This window comes from Cariama cristata, unplaced genomic scaffold (genome assembly GCF_000690535.1).
Source record: "Cariama cristata isolate BGI_N322 unplaced genomic scaffold, ASM69053v1 scaffold8874, whole genome shotgun sequence".
Taxonomy (NCBI): domain Eukaryota; kingdom Metazoa; phylum Chordata; class Aves; order Cariamiformes; family Cariamidae; genus Cariama; species Cariama cristata.
The window spans coordinates 33,852-50,759 of NW_009611194.1; the positions used below are offsets into that span (position 1 = coordinate 33,852).

The 16,908-nt window shown below is 40.6% G+C and overlaps 1 protein-coding gene across 1 annotated transcript in view; it reads right to left on the reverse strand.

Annotated features, from left to right (window-relative positions):
* Positions 1 to 2,493: 2,493 nt before the first annotated feature.
* HTRA1 (HtrA serine peptidase 1) overlaps positions 2,494 to 16,908 on the reverse strand; it is a 33,723-nt gene continuing 19,308 nt past the window's right edge. Inside the window, exons 4-9 of the mRNA XM_009698147.1 lie at positions 9,078 to 9,272; positions 8,347 to 8,379; positions 6,946 to 7,060; positions 6,770 to 6,827; positions 5,785 to 5,880; positions 2,494 to 3,214 (exon numbers count right to left, since the gene is read on the reverse strand). Coding sequence (XP_009696449.1) covers positions 3,046 to 3,214; positions 5,785 to 5,880; positions 6,770 to 6,827; positions 6,946 to 7,060; positions 8,347 to 8,379; positions 9,078 to 9,272 — 666 coding nt within the window. The 3' untranslated portion in view covers positions 2,494 to 3,045. The remainder of the gene's footprint in view (positions 3,215 to 5,784; positions 5,881 to 6,769; positions 6,828 to 6,945; positions 7,061 to 8,346; positions 8,380 to 9,077; positions 9,273 to 16,908) is intronic.

The following is a 16,908-nucleotide window of genomic DNA, read 5'->3' on the forward strand; positions in this document are numbered from 1 at the left end:
AGAGGGGAAAAAGTCTTCTGGTATTGCAACCACAGGACCCTACTGCTTGGCGTATAAGTCACAGATACCAGACAATTGTTAGTCATGTTCATTTCTTTTATAGCTCGAGACGTTTCCCTCATGGAATAAGTGACCTAGCTTTTCAAAATGACCTCTGAGCGTAGCCACACGTAGCCATCTAGTCGGCATCACATACGCAGCAACTCCAGTTTCCATTTCAGACATTCCAAAACACTGAAAATCAAGCCAGGATGGCCAATTTCCCTGATTTAGCGTCCAACACTTGCTAAAATTTCCAGGAAACTGATATTTATACAAACTGTGCCAAAGCTATTCTGTACAAAGTATTTTCAAGTGCGCTTTGGAAAGAACTGTGAGTTGAAGCAACAAAGAATAAAAACCATTCCAAATCTGTAACCCAATAATGCATCAAAAATACATGCTAATTAATTGTATTAAAGACAAACTTTCCTTCTGTGTTTCTGTTTATCAGTAATCTTATTTTAAATATTTTAAAAAAGTTTAGAGACAATTTTGATTGTAAGAAAACATCTGGGTAGCTGCAAATATGGCTGGATATTAGAAGAGTAAATTCTAAACATTTTTCAGGATATGCAGGTGGTTATGGATATCTGATGCAAAGAAATTAATTATAAATAAAACCAAGATAAATCAGAAAGCCAGTTTCAAAGATATGATGGAAAATGACTGGCTGCAATAAAAGACCATCTCGTGTCCCACCAGATGGAGCTACGGGCTAGAAATCTGGTCAAATATTTCACTAATCCCATGGCGCAGGAAAACCATTTACAGAAGTCAAGTTCGTTTGCCTCTTTCCTAACGCACACGCAAAACCCGAGCCATGGTCCCGAGGCATTTATGCCTCACAGCAGTAGCTATGTAAAGCCCAGGCATAAAGATGTGCTATGCTGGCTGTCATTGCAAGGACATCATCGGGAAGCCCAAAGTAGCTCATTAGAAACCAAGCAAAAAAATTAATGGTTTTGCCTGTTAAGAGACCACAACAACAAACAACAGGAACAAAGAGAATCAACCAGCTCTGTAAATTATGCAACCGCCTGTTTTGAAACAAAAAAGCAGATGAAAAATAACTTCTGTTTTAAACACAGTTTCCTGGCTTTGGGGCTTTAGCTTCAGTTTTGCTAGTTGGGTTAGGTGCAGTAGCAGAGAAGGTAAGTGATTTAATTCACTTCTGCCAAGAGCTATGTATGTCATCACATTATGCACTACACAGAGCATGGATGGTCTGCAGAATAGACTACTACTTCAACAGGGAGCCGAAACATTAACCAACATCAGTGAGACGAACCTGCAGTGCACACAGCACACACACTACAAAGCATCTCTGGAACATCACGCTACTTTGCACCTTTCATGTGAGAAAGTATTGCAGAGCTTCAGCGCTTGGCACCGTGGTATCTCGACAGATTTTCAGACACGTGTGACTTACCACAGTGATGAAACAAGTAAATCGGTAATGAGATGTTCAATCACGTCAAGTGTCAATACGCTGTATGGCTGTGTACATTTACAGTGACTAAGGGCAGGCGCTGGTGCTCGGGGATACAGAAGCTCCCCAAGTTGGGATAAGCTGGCTGAAACAGAACTGACATACAGCTGGAAGGAGGAGCAGCACCATCAGGGATCCAGCTCTAGAAGATTTCTTGCTGTAATTGTGTGGAATACAGCCCTTTCTTTAAAAATCATAACCTGCCAGCTACCCATTTGAAGAGTTTTACTAAGAAGCAGTTTCCAAAAGAAGTGCATGGTTAGGAGGAATAACAGTCAAAAAAACTCATCTATAGCCCTTGGATTTATTCTCTGAGACACTTATTTCAACAGAGGAAAGGAAAGGCTGCCTAGCCTATTGTTTACCCAATGAGTAATTACTCTGTAATTAAACTTAGCTGATTGTTCTCCTTCACGGTAAGACAATCCCATTCACTACCCAAGCTTCAAGGGCATCCATAAATATACGTATAAAGATTAGTCTCTATGTTAGAGGAATGCCCAATATCCTAGTCAAAATCAGGTCCTATCATACACACACTAGCACTCAAGACTGTGAATAGAACAGCCCGTTTGAAAGAGCTTAAGGCCAGACCCACAGCGGTTACAAACATCCCAGCATCTGAACTAGAATGGTACAGGACCTGCAATCCACAATATGACTACTTCTATAGCGGGCAAACAGACTTCAGGCATTGGTGAAGTTGTAATTAAAACAATAAGGACAATGTATTAACATCTGGAAGACAGGCAATCTGCAATAGTCAATACGACAAATTCCAGCCAGCCACGCTAAGAAAAGCAGATGCACAAGACCAGAAATACAAGCACATACTGAAAACTAAGTGTTTTGGTTCATGACGATAAAAAGGAGACCATCAGGACATCCTTTCAGGCAGATGTGCTGTTCAAACAAACCACACTCCACAAGGGGAAGTAAAATGAATCACTCGCAAGAAGAAGTACTGTTGAATTCTTTTAATAACACTAGGAAAATATCATAGTATTAAAATCCTGCACGGGATCCTGAACAGGTTATTTTGGTTGGGATTTCTTTGTATTTATAAACCAAACTTTTTTTCCCAATTGTGTTTTCTTTTAAACCAACTACTCCTTTACAATGGTATTTCCAGTTAAAACATGGCTAACCTATAAATACCTGAATACCACAACACACATTGTGTGCGTGGGTTTTGTTTAAATCTTAGCAGAAATAAAGGTAAGTCTATTCAACACAGGGAAGCAAACGTCGATTTGTTAAGCGGGGAATGTAATAGCCAGTAAAGAATACATTGCATACATAATACAGAAGGAAAAAATTATCGTCTGGAGTATGTGAAATTACACTGATTTTGCACCTTAAACCTATTAGAAGTTACTCTGTTGGCCAATACTAATCCACTGAAAAAGCAGAATGTTGGTCAGAAGTCTAACGTTTCCTGTACCAGCACAAGAGAGAATATAAGCAGTCCAATGCTGTTAAAAGAAAACATGAAATCCAGCTCATGTTTCTGGTTAGGGATCAATTTCTTCAGGAACTACTGTTAACATAACATCTTCGTTGCCCCTGCGTACAACCATGTTCAACGTACTGTCCTTTTTAATAATGTCACTGACATCACTGGCTGAACTTATTGACTGTCCATTGATGCTTATAATCACATCGTTGTCCTTCAGGCCACCACTGAAAATACAAAACAGCAATGTATTATTATAATTGCCATTTTATTGTCTTTACAATATCCTTTAAAAAAAAAAAAAGATTGCTGGATTTTTCCTATTTCTCACCCAAGGGCAGTTGCACAGAGACACAGCGGGCATACAAAAAGCAATCAGAATTTATGAAGCGGTGAAGATTACAGAAACCTCAGAAATCGGATGGAGGTACAAGTGTGATGAATCCCATATTTCACTGTCTTCAAAGGAATTCACTATTGCAAACAGTGCAATAATTCTGCAATAAGGATCCTAGATGATGATTCGGTAAAAGAGATAGAGGCATATTTTTCTTTTAAAATAACTCTGACAAGGCACTCATTTTAGAGGGGAAATTTTCCAAGATTTTATTCATGTATACACAGCAAAGCAATCTGAGTGGCACTCTGTGTTAACACATGAGGAATTTCAGTCCCGGATCCATGCTGTTCTCCATACATAGCTTACGGGCAGCCACCTCACTGTACCTTCATGTTTTAAACCTGAGCAGAATAACACAGGCAGCGATCTAGCCCAGTCACCAAAACCGCATGTGTGCCCTTCCCTTCACCCGCCTGCCTGGAGCCCCAGAATCCCTTCTCCTAACTTCAGCACCGTATACGAACCAAAAACAAAACCCTCCCAACTCAAAGCAAGACGGGGCAGAACGGGAGCCGGCACCTCAAGGCTCCCCTGCCCGGGGCCGCGGGTCTCTTCGAGCTGGTCGAGACTGCTGCCAGGACCAAGAAATGGGGTGGTGAGGGATACCATCGACTACAACGTCTTTCCTGGTCTTACACAATGATCTGGCTCCAAGTTATGGAAATATTAACCAAGTAACCAGATCAGACATGATTCAGCCCTTCAGCATAATCCTTCTTCACAAAACCACAGAGCAGTCATCGGTCTCTTCCGCCCGCAGAAAACGCCTTACATGAGTGTCTCCTGCAAGCAGGATGCCTTGGCCAACGTCTGCAAAAAACCTGGTTGCCTACCGAAGGCACGGCTTAAGGTATTTTCATGGGAGAAACCATTCCAGATGATGTCGGTCTCTCATGCAGCCTCTCCACTCGACTCGTACCCAGGACAGGTTGGGGCAGAGCTGTTGTGAGTCCCTACCAGCACGTCTACACAACGTGTGTTGGAGAGGAAATCAGCAAGAATGGGGAAACCCATTGGCAAGGGGACGAGGACTGGGGGAGATAGAGCAAACATGGGCTGCATTTTAATTGCCAAGCCAGCCTTCAGATGAAGCATCCTGATTTGAGTTTGCCTTCAAGTTATGAGGCTACATTGCCTCGCATTTCTTCTACCTCTCTAATGTTCTTCTCCCACTCCCTGCTAACTATTATCTGTACTCCTATAATGATTTTTCTGCACCTTCAGATTGGACCTGCATGTCAAGGCAGTAAGTTCAGTCCCACACTGGAGCAGCCACATTATTCCTACGCTAACTGCAGTTTAATTTCACATTACAGACATACACCAGTATTCTGCGTATGAACAGCGCTGCCAACCAGAATTATCTATAAAATGCAGCAATAATTTAGAGAGCATGCTAGAGAGCTAACGCTGTATGACTTACAGCGGCATCCAAACTGCAACAAAAGGACATCCATCTTCCAACCATCCTTGCAGTCTTCCTAAGAGATAACATGCGCCTGCTCCAAGCAGCTTTCTGCCTACATGCCTTTGGTGCTACATAGGCCTCTGTTGCCACAAAGATTTACTCTTCTCTTAAATGATCTCTAGTTTCAAAAAATGAACAGTTTCCCATTTCCTACCCTGGATTACTGAGCAGTTTCATATCAAGCAAACTCTGAAAGGAAAGTGTCTCCAGCAAGAGCCAGTCAGACCAGCACTGGTGACCGCAGACCAGATGCCGTACTTCAGCCAGGCATCTCGTGAAGCGTGGTACCAACCAGCTGGTAATCTTCTGAGCAAATACTGAATAACAGGAAGAAAAGGATGGATCCATTGTCCAAAACCAAAAGCTCTTCCCAGTAACATGACTCCTGACAAAGCTCTCACATGGAAGAGTATCTCCTGCCAGGAGAGGATTTCACTCCCAATGGAGGTGAAGCCAGGAGAGCTGGTGGGTTTGCCCAACACTGAGGTGCTTGGGCCGAGACGGACACGTCTTCACAAGGTGGATGCAAAGCTTCTCTCTCGCTTTCCTACAGGAGGGACCAGCAGGGCCATGGGGAGCACGCACAAGCAAACGTCTTTATTCAGCACTGACATCGGTACAACAGATGTCTTGGAAGCAATCGCTAAGAAAAATGAAAATGGAGTTTTCACGCCCACTGAATCTTTGCCCTTTCAGCTGGGAATGCTGACAGGGCTTTGCTGCAATACACTGATACATTCGCAATATTGCCCATCAGGGACCAGACTAAAACCACAAACCAACTTCCAGCAGACAACCTAATAGCTATCAGATGGTCGTAATTTTGTTAATTTAGCATAATCAAGATAGCCAGTTAAGCAGAGAACATTCTCTATCGTTACCCGTTAAGTCAGTGGCAGCGGTTTTGAGAAAAAAGTACTTCAACTTACGCTTCAGCTGGTGTTTCTGGAATTACTTCAATAACGTAGGCCCCAGAGACAACATCAGGAAAGTCTTTATGGTGCTCCTTCAGCTCTCTAGCTTTGCTGGAAAATGAAGAAACATCAACAAAAATATTTTGACGAGATAGGGAAAAAAAAAATCATGCATTTTTACTTACTTAAGTCACTTAACATTCTCTAGCTGAGGTATTTTACACATGCTGATGTGACACTTCACAATTTGTTTTAACTCTTACAAGTATTTCAAGAATTATTACACTTTTTGCATGCATACAGCTTTTTAATGCCTGTTTCCAGTAAAGGCAATCATTTCAATAGATACAGAGGATCAGAGTTAAAATGTTTCAAAACTTGGTCATTACTTTAGAACCAGCAGATCCCGAACACCCAAAAAAATACCCCTTGAGGTTTCAATGCTTTGTTATACCTGTGATCCTGCACATAGGAAAACTTCTGGTTATTTCTACAGGACACAGTATCACCTGGTCAGGAGTCTCTTCTGGTTTGAGTATGAATAAGCAAGTCCACACAAAAGCTTCATTTTACATTAAGTGAACTGTTTAATGAAAATAATTTTATAGAAATGGAAATATGCACATAGCTGCTGTAATTCTTGAAAACACACTGTCCTGTTTTCTCCTTGATCCACATGACAGCACAGCACAGACGGTAACAACACTAACAGAACCCCAAATTAACAATCGCTAGCTATTCTCTTCTGAAGCATTGAGGAAAAGAAAATGCCAGGGAGTTGTTTAAAAAACTCGCTCATACAAGAGTCTACAGGAGAGTTCAACCACGTAGCAGATGCAGAGAAAAAGGCAGCAAACATTAGCTGCGAGTTGCCACTAGCATCTACAGAGGCACACGGTGCTGGTTCAAACCTCCCGGTTGTTTCTGCAGATCATGAGCTTGATCCAAATGCACGCAGTGACCACACTTGGAAAAGTGAGGAACCGCCACTTTTACTTACCTAGGAGTTAGCGACATCATTCGTATGCCGATGTATTTCTTTTTGGTTATAGCTTTTCCTACAAAAACGAAAACAGGTCTTGATCAATTGCTCTTACCAAAAGAGCCTCAAAGGCTGTTGACTTTCTGGTTTATTACTATTTTCATGTTTTTCTCTTTCAAAGTGAAGTACAGTACCTTTAGCTTGTCTGTCATGGGATTCCGTTAGGAACTTTTTTATTTTATCCGATGGGATAGCAAACGAGATCCCTGCTGTAACTTTTAATGTGTTGATTCCAATGACTTCACCATCCTAGAGAAATAAGAAGTCGTTATTAGCAAATATGAAACGTCTCAAAGAGAAATGGACGTTTATTTCCAAGCAATTACAAAGACAAATTCACACAACACATTCTGTAGCTGGTTTTCAATTTTCTGAATGGTCTCTTTAAGTCTAATTTTTTGAGTCTATTGATAAAAAAACTACTCTACAGATCTGGAAAACTGATGTGGATATTCACCTTGCCACTAGCAGAAGAGAGATCAGAATTAGGCAGCTCTCCTGCTTGCAGCAGATGAGGAGAATATTCTACAACCAATTTGGGTCTGTTTATTTCAGCAGGCACTTCATCAAGCATGGCGCCGACCGGTTCTGAGCAAATATTGCATAATAATATAAAAGAAAAATGACAGTTCACCAAAATCGAAAGCTTTTCCCGGTAACGTGACTCCAAGAGAGAATTTCGGATAAAACATCTCTGCGGTCACCTGACGATTCAAACACTTCAGGCATCTCACCAGCTTCCTTCCCTGATCTATCCCAGATAAAAACTATCTAACTACAATTTTTTAAATGGAGGTTACTGGTGCTAAAATTGGACCGCGAGTCGGGTGAAAAAAAATTGCCAAATCTCCGAAGCAGAAACTCTGACTAGCTCTTTCTTCCAATTTGTGCCATCTCTCACTGAGGACCACTGCCTCTCCTCCAATCGACCCCGCGTGCCCCCATCTGGGCTCTCACACAGCAGCTGGGTTTTGCAACCCGCTTCAGTTGTTCTCTCTTGGGCTTATCCACAGCTGCTGCAAGGTCAGCTCTGACTACATTCTATAATATCAGCAAAGAAACCTTAATATCCTGATAAATACGTGAGTTTTTGAGCCCCCTCAGTATGATTCAAAATAAAATGGCAGATATGCTTTTGAACCATTAAGCTGAGTTTCAGTATGCAAAAAAAACCCAACGTTGCTGGCTGCATGGTATACAGCGAGGGCAAACGTCTCAACTTTAAAATGTGCTTTTTACTTTTTGCAAGGCATGGGCAAAAAAAAATTGGGCATTACACTTGCTCAAAACTGTGAAAACCGTAAACACCTTAAATATTGAAATCCAAGCATACCTTGTGACTTGCCAACATAAACACAGACAAGTGATTAGTAAGAACCATGTGAATTTTGTGTAGTCAGCCAGATATAGAAGCTGTGAATCACATTTCTGCTGTGAGGTTTTGTTTGTTGGTTGGTTTGGGTGGGGCTTTTTGTTTTGTTTTTAAACTAAAAGGTAATAAGCTTGACACTAAGCAAATGTAAAGAAACTCTTACCAGATTTACTAGGGGTCCTCCGGAGTTTCCATACTGAAAATAAACATGTGGCAAAAACATCTTTTAGTATCTACCTCTTAATTCATGGCAAGCAAAACATAAAAGAAATTTTTGAAATATTTCTGTAGTAATTTTTTCATTGCCTATTCAATATGTGCAATAGAACAGTCTTAATATCCAAACCCATTATCTCCACCTTACATCACTCCTTTCAGCTGCACTTTGCAAATGCTTAGTCCTTCTTCTCTTGCCAACGTAAGTTAAGAAAGCCATGTGGGGATTTTTTTGGTTTTAATAGTACCACATTATCAACTTAGAAGATTTTAGGACAGCTCTGGGAGCTGTTAATGAAAATTTCTTACAAGGCCACAATAGAAGTACAAAAACTATTGTTTTGCCTTAATGCAGAAACAAACCTGAACTAAGCTTGGCTTCTTTTTTAGAAAACATTGTGGATTTCGAAAAGATAGTTATTTGCCAGAGAATATTGCCTCCTCCCTGGTAATTTGCAAGAATTTTGAAGTGAAGGCAGATATTGTACTTGGTGTGGTTCCTTGGGGGATTTTTAAATAACAATCAAGTGCTGCTGCAGCCCAGATGTCCTTATTTACATGGATAAAATAGAAGCCAACTATGCTTGCTGTTCTTAACTGTATCACTGGTGAAATTTTCAAAGCAACTATTCAAGAAATCTAAGAGCTGAAGGGGACGAGGCTCAGAGGTGGACGTACGTTGATGATGGCATCGGTCTGAATGTAGTCCATATCGGAGTTGCGGAGCCCCAGCTCCTTCCCTCCACGTTGAGTGGTACTAACGATCCCTGTAGTCACTGTGTTTTGAAGGGAAAATGGACTTCCAATCGCAACCACAAACTCTCCTGGCCTCAAGTCTGCAGACTGACCAAGCAGAAGAACTGGCAATTTACCCTACAAAAAACAAAAAAAAAAAACCAAACAACTTTCAAATCTCGTTAAGACACTACTACATCAGTAGAATAAATTCTACAGAAACACGAATACATTAACAGAAATTAGGAAAAAAGAGAGGCTTTTATCCCTTGGGGATTTTGCTGTCTCTGTTTTCTTTGAACGTTTCATGTGGCTTGGTACAGAAACATCTGAATGAACTTCTGCTCTACAGAGTGGGACCTTTAGACTGTAGGATTACTTCTTCCACAACAGGTACCCATCAAATCAGAACCAATTAAAAGACCAAAGGAATATTTATGCTCTGCTGTACAAAGCAAACATCTGATGATACTAGGAACGAGTGGTTTCCAACAGCTTCTTGAAATAATTAGCCAACAGCTGCTAAAGTAAAAATAATATATTGTTTAAGAGCGAACACTAGACAGTCATGAAAGCAACAGCCAAAGTGTATCTAACATGCATATATATAGTTAAAAGCATTTTATATTCTCCTAAGACACCAGCTAATGTTTCACTTCCTTTTTTTTTTTTTCAATGGAGTATCTCTTCTAAATAATTACATTGCTTCCTACATACACTGATGTCTTCTGAAGATGTCAGGATTCAAAGATTTTATGGGATTTTTCTGTTATGACAGTAAGGGATAGCATTCTACTTACCTTTCAACTATCATGTTATTGAAGACATTCCCACTAAGACACAAAATATTCTTAAAATCCACCATCAATGAAGATCACTGCAATTTACAGCAATTAAAAAAAAGGGAGGGAAGGCTGCATCCACACACCCTTGCCAATGAAATGGATCAAGGGAACTGAGTGTGGTTTCTCCAAGACATGTTGTATCTGCACAGGAACTGAACTGCCTGGATAGCAGATGATTCAAACTGGACCCATAACCCCCTACCCCCCCGCCAAAAACATCTGGGAAGTTCTTAAGGACTCCTATTCACCAAGTAATTAAGAAGGGTGTTCTGAAACAGATCATCCTTCAAATAAATACTTTGTCTTTATTTATCACCTGCCTGCAAAATACACATTGAGCTCCATTTCTTCTTTGCTTCATATTTTTAAAAACCAGTTTTTACCCTTTCAGCGATGTTACAAGTTTTTTAATCCTTTTATGTTTAACCTGTTGTCCCAATGATCCTGACTCTCTCCAGGTATTTAATCATGTCACTAGACTATTTCTATTAGCATCAATGGATCTGGACATGTATAAATTCAGGTTTTGACATAAGGATTGGGAGGGTTAGGAGGTTAAAGAACCCCAAATCAAAACAGAAGTCGTCTCAAGAGATGTATCGTTTGCTTGGCAAACTTAACTCTCACATAGCTTTCCTCCAAGCTTGCCCCACTTCAAAATTCTTTCCTTTGCTCAACAAACTCAGCCCCAAAAGGAAAAATGCATTAGTGTAAAGTTTCAGAACAGGTCAGTGATTCTAGATACAGTCGAAGCCCCACCTAGAAAGTAACTTAAATGAGTTTCCAAGGAGTGGGTAACACAGTCACTTTATTAAAAATCAGGGTACCTTCAAGGTATTCTTGAGCTCTGTACCTAAAATGGAGGTACAAATTGGGTTAATACCCCTTCTTTGTAATTCATTCCTTCCAGAAAACTTGTAAAGGTGCCTTTTTCATCCCATACCTGTTCCAAAGCACACAGATTTATGCACCTATACTTGATGGGATCCAAAAGGTATGCGCTGTGTTCACACGTAGCAAAGAAAAAAGGTAATAATTTAGTATGCCCTGATTATTTGTACATATCCCGGAGTTAGTGATAATTCTGCTTCAGAAGCTAATAAGAGCTGAATCATTATTAAATTTTGGCAAAAAGGGAAAATATTATGTGTTAAATTGGAAATCAAGAGCTTGCTCTTTAGGGGTCTTTTGTCATCAGCAGTTTGAAAGCCTGTATCGGTAAGTCACTCTTATGGACAAAAATCCACTCATATAAAGTAAGCCCAATGCCCGTCACTTTGTCTTATTCACCTACAGTGCTATTTCAAATGTCCTAGGAGATACACAATGTCTGTAAAGTAGAAAGTAAAAAATAAAAGGCATCAGTCAGCACTATATGCCGCTGCATATACAGAAGTTATGGGTTTGATATTTAACAAGTCTGGTCTGGTGTATCCTTTATCCAACTTTGTTACAATCCCACCAGCAAAATTTTACTCAGATGAACAGATTGTTTCAATAAAACACATTGCCAAATCCCAGACAGGATAAGATGCTCAATGGAAACTTATCTTTCAGTCTCCAGACAGCAAGAAAATAATTAACCAACTGTTTGTTAAACCAAATCAGTTGGAAGAGCAACAGAATAGGCAATACAGCAAGGAGAAAAACATTTCCAATGACATTTCAGAGGAAAGTTTTCACAACCAGCAATGCCCTACTATTAAATAATAATTATCTGTGGTTCCTGTCAGTGCCACAGCCACAGACAAACCCAACCAAGGCTGTAGCTTAATTCTAGGAAGGATTCAACGGCGATACCCAGTCTCCCCATCGTGTTTCCAGCGCGGCAGACAAGCAGCAACATCCCAAGGCAACGCTGCTGCGCAGTTCAGAATCTCAAGACCCCAGCCCTGACTCCAAGGGACCTTTCCAGTACAGCCGGGAAGAGGCTGTGCTGGGAAGCACCCAGTATAAGCAACACAAACAGCCCCATATGGGTATTGATTGGATAGAAGGAGCACCCTGGCCTGTCCTTCTCTCACCAGATGCTATTAAGCTTACGTAGCACATGTTTTCAAGATGTCGTCAAGAAGCGCATCTCTGTTTGGCGTTGCTTTTCCTTGTTTAAAAAGAAAACCAAACCAACACCACCACATAAGTGGCTTTTGTTTGTATCCCAGTGCACTGAAAATGGATACTTTACAGAGAAAGGGGACATTTATCAGCAAATGAAACATAGACAAGCGAAAGAAAATAGAATTATTTTTTTTCATTAATAGAAAAAAAGACTGGCCGTGTACACAGTTAAAGATTTATACAATGTTCCTGAGTTATAAAAACAGTCACAAAGCCAAAATCGCATTTGGCAGCAGAAAGAAAATACATGAACAACCTCTGACTAATACAATTATTTTTGATTGTGCTGAGTTTTCAAGCCTGTGCCTATACTAGCTAGGCTTTAGTTCAAAGTCTAACGCTGTATGGATTGGCTGTGGGTCATCCGTGTGATCCAACGTGCCTTCTGGAAAGAGTCTGGCTAACCTTTCCTTTGCTAGGAACAAAAATCAATTGCAAAAATCGCCTTGTTCTGCACATATTATGAAACATAGCTTTGGAAAACGTGTTCTCTGTTCCTTATGATTGCACAGTGTGGTGCAGAGCACAGTAACAGCACTGCGTGTAAATACTCTCATTGGTGGCTCTACAAGTAAATGCCATGAAGAATTGGTCATGACAAATATATGCATTGTAGTGGCTTTAAATGTGGGGTTTTCTCTCTAAAAAAGCTTAAAAGTAACACTGCCACATTCAGAACTAAACTTTCCATTATCAAAAAAAATCCAAGTATTTATTGAAATTGTAGAGGTGGTTTTGAAGTGAAAGCAGTATAAAACCGATCCAAATCCCTGGGTATCAAGCAATCGAGAGGGAAGTATGACCTGCAGTCCACAAAAGGAGTGCTGGAAACGCAGGGCAAGCACTTTCAGCAGCGCTGTAACCAGAATCCTACCACAACACCCTGCCTGTGCCCTCACACCCTTCCACTGGCAAGCTCTTGCCTAGGACGGCAAGGCAGTCCTTGTAAACTAAGTTTAAGTGCTTGAGTCTAGGGCCCTTAATAACTATACTTAATAAACGGGCACTCTTCAATTTTTACATAACATCTGACGGTCGTCAGGATGACATAATTACTGTTACAACTCATGATTCTCATCGGTTAACTATAGATTTGCCATAACAGCTAATTAAAATCCCAGGCAAAGGAGCATGCCTTGCAGCACAATGAACAGGGAGCCAGAAACACCCAGCACCTAAACCCAGCTTTCCCAGTGACTCACTGCATGACCTTGGGCAACACATAACATAAAGTCCTTTCTTTCCCTCCATTTTTCATTTGATGAAGCTTCAGGGCTCTGCTGGGATCCGTGTTTACTCAATAAAACAAATCTGCAAGCAGGCATTCTGCAAGTACACAGAAATAGGACTAAACATGCAAAACCATAAGTGGCACATGACTCACTGTTTACACCCAGCCAGAGAAGGAGCCATTAATTAGTGTTAATATTTTAAGCCTTCCTCATCCCAAAGGGCTTCAGACATTTTTATATACAGATTTGACTCAAACCCTGGATAAACATAACTCCCACGAAATGGAGAGCTGCACACCACCACAAGAAATGGCTTCATCCAACAATAAGATGCAGCTATCATGGCATGAGAGATTAGGACAAGTGTAGAACAGCATCAACAGCCAGGAGCCAGATGTTCACCTGATGTACGTCAGCAATGTAGCTCGAGTCAGGTAAAATAAGTGGAGCCTTGACAAATGAGCTCTGAAACTAAAAGAAGAGGCAGCACGTAACCACCACGGCGCATGGCTGGTGCTACAGAGAATTTAAAACCAAGAGACAGATGGCCATAACCAGTAGGTGTTTCGGTTGGAAATTTTTCATCCATTAAATAAGTGAATCTGCCTCTGTGTTGGCACAGAAAGCAAGTAAATCCCTTCTCTGCTCTGTAATCCCCTTCGCTTGTGGAAGGAAGATCACGAATTTGCAGGAAGCAGTTTGTAGTTCAATAAACTGCTGAAGAGGAGACAAATGTTCTGAGTTCAATTTGTGTTAAACAGTGACAGATTTCCTTCATGTTTTTTATTTTTAGGTGGAAAAGAAACAGATGCTTTTATGGTACACTAATTCAGCTGTAACTAACTGGCAAAATATGTAACTTCTCTGGGAATTGCATTTCTGTTCTCATTAATGAAAGTATCTTTCAGAATACGTTACGGTAAAATAAAAACACAGGCCATGAGCATGTAAAAATGTAGAGTATCATCTATAAATCTAGAAACTGCTTGACAAAATGCCAAAGAAAATGAAAAACCTAAGCTGAATGCATGACATGCCTCCAAAAGTATTTCATCTATAGTTAGAAAAAGAAAACTGAGTCTCCTTATCTAAATATGGAGCATGGGAAGCTTGCAGAAAAAAGGAAAAAAGAATGAAGTGTTGTTTTGCTATGTTACCAGGATTTCAATTACCTGGCAAGATAATGCTGTTCTCCCTTAATATAAAATAAAATACAATACAATACAATACCCTGGTGCTGGCAGACCCACCCCAGACACGTGTGAACATTTTGCTGCGTGGGGAGCTGGACCAGCGCATCGTCTCTGCAGTGAGGGCTATGAGGAGCTGAAGATGGCAGGAAACTACTGCAATCTAAAACCGATGAGCAAACAGGAGTTAACAACTAAGCTTTTTACACGCTATTTCATTTCTATGGGTCCTGAAGACTTCTGGAAGCAGTATGTGGACTTCCTCCAGCTCTTGAGAGGAGGCAACGTAATACCCAGTGACAGATTTCAAGGCAAAATAGCATTTTAGAAAAGTCACTTACATCTGGTATGCAAGTAGTTTGTTTTTTCAAAATGTGGGCTATTAAAATATTGATACATAAACAGGAAAGTTTGCTTTCCTGCTTCCTCCAGTTTGTACACACAGGGGAAAAAAAGCAAATCCCCTCTGACCACAAAGATACAGACGCTGCATTGCCTCACGAAACCACCAAAGGAATGAGGGTAGAAGGTCTTGTTGATTTAAAAGTGTCGAACTAAACGGTTATTAGTAAGATGTAGGAAAAACCTCAACCAAAAGGGCTGAAATACTACCGCAAATTAGACATTGGTCACAAAGCCAAAAAGAACCATGCAGATGCCAAGTCCTGCCTGGGATGCAGAAGGCAGTAACTGGTCACATCGAGGAACAGAAATCTTCGGACCCTGGCATGTCTTTCATGACATAGGTGTTATTTCAGTGGGGGTGGCAAGTGTCTCATGGCTGGTTTTAAAGTGTGTGGGAAGAAGATACACCTCAAAACAAAAGCTATTCACCGTGCTTCCTCCTTCTGTACTCACTGCCAAACCATAGGCACCTGCCACAGATATCATTTCTGCAGGCAGGGTCCAATTTCCAGGAGTGAAAAGGTTGTCCAGGAAAAAGCCATTTCCACTTTCCCCTACTTTTGGCTTCCAGCTTCAATTCGGGTGTGGGCACAGGGCTATTTTATAATTCTGCCCTCCATTAACCCTGACATTGTCCATTAAACCATCCTACAATTTTCTTTTCTCCTCCTGGTGTTTACAATTTTCAGCAGCTGTATCACAAATTCTCATTTAACAAGGTTGTTACCTGCCTTGAGATGCATTTCATAACCAAGCTCTGCCAGCTCAAAAGCACCTGCTGGCTTTGGAGTTTCGGGCAATATTTTTGATGGGTTTCACGCTCACTGCAGTATCACGCGTGCCACACAGGATGGATTATTTCACCAGTCTCTGCCTACGCTGCCAAAGTCCAAATTTTTCTAGGGAAGTTTTAGACAATTTTGCCACATTCATATCCAAATTGTCCGCAACTGCACTGTTTCTTTCTAGCATTGCTGTCTCCTCAAAGCTGTTTGCATTTGGAAGGATAATTACATTGCATTTACGTTTACCACACTCGCCTCCAATCTTACTTCCTACTTTCAACACTTCAGCAAACTGCTCTGTGTCACCATGGACACAAGAAATACCGTTGCTCTCTTATAGACTGTAAAAATAAGCCTATTTTAAGATTAGAAGAACAACTCCGAGATTTCTGTTGTTCCTCACGTTCCTGCAATATGTTTTTCCACGGAGAAGAATTTAATCAGGGAAACAGTTCATCCTTACTGGTGCCCAGATTTTACAAAAAAAATTCCTGTTGCACACAGCAAAGTCAAATTAGTTCCAGTAATGTCTTTGGCCAGATGTTCACACCTTAAAGAAAAACAGCATGCAGGCTGTTGCAAAATCTTAACAGTTTTAGGAATACCAGCTGACAGCCTAAACTCGTACTTCAAGCCCAGCTCTGTTTCTAACCACAGAGGCATTCTTCATCCTTCAGATCCTGCCTTAACAAGCCACACAAAAATAGAACAAAAAAAACCTTCTGCATCTTTGATGTCATCTTCAAATAATTTATTCAAAAGGAAGGACTTCAACTCTTCAGAAAAATTCTTAGGGATGGTTTTCATGCCATGTCCAGATTTTTAAAGGGTTATTTGTACCATCACATTGACTTCTTTAGTCATCAAATACATTTCAACTTCAATGAATTATTACCTCTGTGATTTTAAAAAGCCTTTTATGAATCTGAGTAATTGCAAGGCATTTCAGTACAAAAAGGAAAGCTCAAACACTGAACTTGAATGGATATATAAAAATGTCCCATGAAAGTTCAGTCTGGAAATCAGCTTCTCAGCTGACTGCATTTCCATTTTAACTTTTCTGTGAACAGTTAAAATTTTATGCTTCTAACTCTCCAAGTGCAAAGCATCATCTGTCCAGCGAACAGAGGTGCCTCAGGCTTCACCTTGGATTGAGATTTCCCAGTACCACATCACTACAGTTAGCTGGAACACTGGTC